A 6,000-nucleotide genomic window follows, 5' to 3' on the forward strand; every position below is an offset into this window, starting at 1 on the left:
AATTAATATAACAAAGTTTAAATTTGTTCTAACCCTAAGAAAGTTTAAACTGCTTCCTCAGAATAAAGTCCGTTGCCAGATATAGATGCTAATAGCTATTACATGTCTATTTCAGATTAAATAAACTACTAAAGAATCCAATATACCTCCCAACTTTGTATTTCAAGTACAGTTACTTTTATCCCTAGCGAGTTTTTCCTTCATTTTTCTTCCAAAGCCTCATAAAGACTATTTTCATTTTTACCAGCAAAAACTTTAGTCAAAATTTTCTCCCCCCAAACTCATACGAGCTCATCTTCATTAACTGTAGATATATCATCTTTACAGTAATAGTATTCATTTCATGTTTACCAATTTCAAGTATAAACATGGAAATCTCATTTATGAATCTTCCTCCCTTAAAAAAAAATGTTCATACGGGAAAAACAGAAGTTTGAAATATCCTAGGCTACATTTTGAGGATCTTTTCTAGTCACACTCCAGTTTTTCTTTTAATACCTTCTGATTTCACAAATTGTTACAGACATAAATGTTCACCAACTAACTAGCAACCAAGTTTTTTGATTTCCTCTGAGCCAGTAAAGTGTATTGTATTGTTCACGTCCCCTTTCTCCTCACTCTTAAGTGTTCAGCAGACAAAAATCTACCTTCAACGGTAGATTCTAATAGCTCCATGCTATAAATGCTATGTTCGGATTTCAAACAATGCTTGTTCATAAACATAAAGCAAATGCTTGTTCATAAACATAAAGCAAATAGATAAAAATTAAAAGGAACAAAAAGTACCCACATACTCAAACAAAAGGTAAAAGGTTTAATTTAGAAAAAAAAGTTCTCATATTAATTCCCTAAACAATATGATCATCAAATACTTTTTCTATTTGTACTATCTGAAAACAAAAATGCATGTAATCAATTACTGACCATTTTTTCTCAATTTTAAAAAATGAATTATTTCAAACATTATTTTCTATATGTAAGTTAATGGCACCATCTCCTCTACTAGGTCTACCTCCTGTGATTAAATCTGTACAATTTGTAGTTGTCACTGCATACGATGTATACATCTAAATGTCAACAGAAGACAATAAGAAAAACACAGACCCAGACCTCATAAAGTTTCTGTGGCATTCAGTTTTTCTACTTATCAATGTGAGAGATTCTCTGATAATAAGTTTATTTTCATTTGTCCATGGCTATTTATATTAAATTGAACCCTTTAAAAGGGGGAGTGGGTGTATCACACACCAATAACTTCAACATGTCGGAAACCTCCCATCTCTTCAATTTGCAACACGGAATTTTAACAAATATGGAACTCTACAAAAAAGAAAATTATATACAGATACAAAAAGATCGATTGAAAAGGAATCCATCACCTGGTCATGAGCCTTACCTTTTAGCAGCGGCAGAGGTGTTAACTCAATAGGCTTGCCTTGAGACCTAAACTGTGAGGAACTTTGCGACCTCTTCTGTCTGGCTTTTCTGACGGACTTCCGAGAAAATCCGTCTACTTTATCCACTGATGGAGGAGTAGTTGGTGCTGAGGACATATCCCTACTGAAAAGAAAGAAGTATCATCAACACATTCCCGAGGTAGAAGCATACATGTGAGTTACTCAAATTCTAAAATTCCCATACACTATTTTTGAAAATGGGAATATGTTTAAAAGAAAGCAAATAAAATCAATTAAGAGCAGTCACGTGTTCAATGGGAAAACAGAAAAACTTGGTGGAAAATAGAATATAAGTACTATATAAGCAATACTGTAATGCTAATGCATTGTGCTACTCCCACTACGATATGCATTAAAGATGTTCATTTAGGGCTTCCCTGGTGGCGCAGTGGTTGAGAGTCCACTTGCCAATGCAGGGGACACGGGTTCGTGCCCCGGTCCGGGAAGATCCCACATGCCGTGAAGCGGCTAGGCCCGTGAGCCATGGCCACTGAGCCTGCGCGTCTGGAGCCTGTGCTCCGCAACGGGAGAGGCCACAACAGTGAGAGGCCCGCGTACCGCAAAACAAACAAACAAAAAAAAAGATGTTCATTTATACTTGAACATGTACTCATTTTCTAACTGCACAGCTCTTCTCATCTTGAGATCCAGAAGTAATTGAGGAACTATTCTGCAGCTACAAAATTTCCATCCAAACATTTTCCCAAGATAGTTAATATTATGAATGGGCTCTAGAGTTGAAACTCTTATGGTACTTCAAGAATCTACACCACTGTATCACAGCCAGGTGAAATTTACAATTTCTCAACTACCAAGACATGACTTTTAATGCAATGTGCTGTGTTAGCTATGATAAACTACACCACACCACAAAGGAGGACAAGCTAGGTTACTTTAAACAGAACATATAAAAGGCATAATTAAAATCATTTCAAAGAAGTCTTCTTTTTGAATGAAGCCATCTGAAGTTACTAAAGCTTAATAAACAAAACTATGATGAAATGGTACACCAAAGTTGAAATAAAAACAAATTCACAGCCTACTTAGACAACCAAGTTGAGTTCCCTTGAAGTTCATCATCAAATATTAATTTTCATTCTATCAAACTAATGGAACTGAACAGTTATTTGGGATTTTTTTTAACATTCTCAAATCATTAAAATGAAGGCTATTTCCTAAAAGTAACAAGGATTAAGCTCAGTTTCATTCACCAATTTAAACAGATGCCATCATTTCTATGGCACTGAGGCTCCATGCTCCATGGAAGATTAATGGCAGACTTGAATAGAAATAACGCACATGGGGGAAATGCTGAAATGCAATTACTCACCTGTCATTCCAATACATAACATAAGTGTTTTTTAACCTCTAAAAGAGTTAAGGAGTTTTTTCCTGAACGTGTGAGAATAAAAAGTTACCTGGATTAGCTGGATTCTGACAAAGTAAAAATAATAAAAACATAAACAAAAAACAAACAAAACCATATGATGTTGAGGTTTGGAATTTTGAAGTCCTGTTTGGTACTCTTTTTTAAAAAAGTTTTTACCAATCTAATTTAGCCTTAAATAAAATGTGATAGATAAAAAGGAATTGCAAACCATGAATGATTATAGAAGAAGTAAGATGACTTAAAAATTCATAATAACTGCATCTGCAAGAAGCTCCACATCACATTTGTATGTTGTAAATTTAGGGGCTGCTTTTCCAATCTGGTATGTGAATTATTTAGACTACATTTAACCCTCACAGCACAAGATTTCCATAAATCCTGTTCCTCCTCCACTCTTTTTGTCTCTCCTTTATTCTTTATCTCCCATCTCTAAAGATGATTTACTGGTAGCAAAAAAAAAAATTTTGTTTTAATCATTTGCCCGCGGCCCAGGATAAACGTCAAGGATCTCAACCCTAAAGCGCTGCAGAATTGAACGTGCAGTAGCAGCGGGTCCGTACAAAGCCCGGGGAAACAGGTTTCGCCGTGGGCTAGGACGCCCGAAGCTTTATCATCCTCTAAGCATTGGGCACGGGGCATTTCCAAGGCACAGGATAACCCAAAGGGGGTACTGGGGTGGAGGAGAAAGACAGAGAAAAGGTTGGTCTGTAGGGATGCTCACATATTCCGTTTGCTCCCACCCACCCCACCCCACCCCGTGCCACCCCAAGCCCTGGAGAAGATAAGCTGCTACAGAATCCTTCTCACTACACCAATCCCCCTTTCCTCCCCCCCGCCCCCGTCAGTGGATAAAGGGGGACAAGAATACGCCTCCAATGCCGGAAGGTGGAGAAAAAGGGGGGTGGAGGGCAGAGTGAATGAAAGGCATCATCAGAAGCATTTGCTGGTAAATCAGACAAGTGGGACCGGCGCTCCCTCTCCCGCACCTCACCCCATCGCACCCCTCGCCGGCCCAGGCCAGGCCTTCCCCAGGCCGGTGCCCCGCAGGTTCCCCAGGAGGTCGGGTAGAAGGCAGGAAAGGAGGAAAGGAAGCAGACGAGCCGCGGTGCTGGAGGGACGAAGTTACCTTGAAGCTTCTGGAGAAGAATCCGAAGATGATCTGTGGTTTCGGAGGGGCGGGAGACGGGAGAGAGGGCCGCAGCGGGGGCGGGTGGCGGGACCGGGGCGTGCGGGGGGAGGTCCGGACAGCGGCAGGGAGTCCGGGGCGACGGCTGTCCGGCGCGGCGTCCCTCCGGTTCCGCGGCAGCGGCGCCTCTAGGCCTCACGGCCGGACCTGAACCTCAGCGCTCCGGCGGCGGCGGCGGCCTCACGATCCTCCCCCGCGGGCCCGTCCCATCAAATCGGCACCGACCCCGCTGCGGCTCCGCCGGTGGCTCCTCGCTCACATTCCCGGCGGGCGGCGCCTCTGCTCGTTGCCCCGGACCCGGCGGCTGCAGCGACGACGAGGGGAGGGGGGAAGGGAGGGAGGAAGACTGGATCCGCAGAGGCAGCAGGAGGAGAAGGAAGGAGAAGAAGGAGCCGCTGGGGCTGGAGCCGCCGCTGCCAGAGCCGCCGTTCGGTGCCCGCGGTGAGTCCCCGTCAATGCCCCTTTCTCTCTCCTATTGTCAATATCACCGGGCAGCTGAGTCCATGGCACACTCGCAACCGAACCTTCTGGCCAGCAGCGCCCGCCTCCAGCGCCCACTCACTGGAGGCTTCAAACGGGAAGCGAGGCTTCATTGGCCGGCGTCCGCCTTCACTCCCTTGTCAGCATGTTGGGCTGAGACCCGATCGGGGATTGGCGGCGGGGGGGCGGAGAAACAGGAGGGTGGGAAGAGAGGAGGCTGAGGATTGGGCTGAGGCGAGAGGGACCCGGATGCAACCGCGATCTCCGGCCGCGCTGCCGCCGCTTCCGCCAGGCGGTGGGGTAGGCTGAAGTGGGGATATGCCGCCGCCGCCGCCGCCAGGCCTGAGAGGAGCTCCTTAAACCCGGAGGGGTGCGCGTGACATCAGTGCGATGGGTTTCCGCGCTGTGCGGATCCTCTGGGCGGCGGTCGTCTGCAACCTGAGGATTCCAAGGGCAAGGGTCGGCTAAGGGTGGGGGCGTCCCTGGCCCTTGATTCCGCCCCTTTCAGCGGCGAGGCTAGCCCTTCTGGACTCGAGGAATCCCATTCGGACGGGAACCAGCGCCGCATAGAAAGAAAGAAAGGCAGCCTGTGCGCCGCTGCCTTTGTAGATGGGCCCCTCGCAGCCCGGGGCTGTAAAGCCCCCAGCAGTCGCTCTCCGCTCCACCTTGTGGGAGGCCTGGCACGGAAATCTGAACCCCTGGGGCCCGGCCAAGGGTTGGGTATCGCTTCGAATTCTCTCTCGCCTAGTCTCCTTTTCCCTAAACCTCTGTTTTGAATATCAGCTCCCTGGAGCTCCTGCAAGCCTGGTTGGGGCCAGTTCAGTGTAACTTGTGCAGGTGGGAACGCGGTCTCCACGCTCTGTGATCATTTATTGAGATAACCTCTTGGGCCCACCCGCTGTACAGAGCGCAGGGAAACCCAGCTTCAAACTGCGGGAGCTTGGGAGCTCTTCACTGGCAAGTTGGATCCGAAAGAGTTTATGGAGAAGGCTTCACTTAACTCTAGCTAGAACAAGTGATAAAATATTTAGAGATATGTTTGCATCCTTAGTGAGTCCTAGGCCAAGTGGTGCATTTCCAGAGAATATTCTTGGACTCTTGCTCTATTTGAGTGGATTCTACGTATGTCTTTTGAGAGGGTTAAAAAAAAAAAAAGAAAAAAGAAAGGAAGGAAGGAAGAAATTCTTAATGCTTAGTACAAAAAATAACGTTTATAATCCTTCAACCCAGAGATAACCACTGTTAGCATTTTGGTGTACTTCTGTCCAGTATTTTTTTTCTTTAAAATTGTGTATTCCGTTCTGTAGTTTTTCCCCTTCGCATTATATCATGTTTTCTATACAGTTAGGAAACAGAACTATATATAAATAAAACTGTAACATATATACAACTGACAATAACAGAAATATGCATTGTTACTTCTCTTGTTTGTGTTATTTAGCACTCAAGTGTTGCAAATTTCTATGCACATCCCCAGAAATGGGTCT

General features: G+C 45.0%; 1 protein-coding gene across 4 annotated transcripts in view; it reads right to left on the minus strand.

Moving 5' to 3' along the window:
• The window catches only part of PPP2R5E (protein phosphatase 2 regulatory subunit B'epsilon), a 152,600-nt gene extending 148,049 nt beyond the window's left edge, over nucleotides 1-4,551 (minus strand). For 3 of the 4 annotated variants that reach the window (XM_029237010.1, XM_029237009.1, XM_029237007.1), the window contains exons 1-2: nucleotides 3,974-4,551; nucleotides 1,397-1,560 (exon numbers count right to left, since the gene is read on the minus strand). In XM_029237010.1, the coding sequence (XP_029092843.1) occupies nucleotides 1,397-1,553 (157 nt within the window). In that variant the 5' untranslated portion in view covers nucleotides 1,554-1,560; nucleotides 3,974-4,551. The remainder of the gene's footprint in view (nucleotides 1-1,396; nucleotides 1,561-3,973) is intronic. The other variant, XM_029237008.1, reaches the window with a different exon arrangement.
• Between the last annotated feature and the right edge of the window lie 1,449 nt (nucleotides 4,552-6,000).

The sequence above is a fragment of the Monodon monoceros genome, unplaced genomic scaffold, assembly GCF_005190385.1.
Source record: "Monodon monoceros isolate NGI ecotype Baffin Bay Population unplaced genomic scaffold, NGI_Narwhal_1 Super_Scaffold_21, whole genome shotgun sequence".
Classification (NCBI taxonomy): Eukaryota; Metazoa; Chordata; class Mammalia; order Artiodactyla; family Monodontidae; genus Monodon; species Monodon monoceros.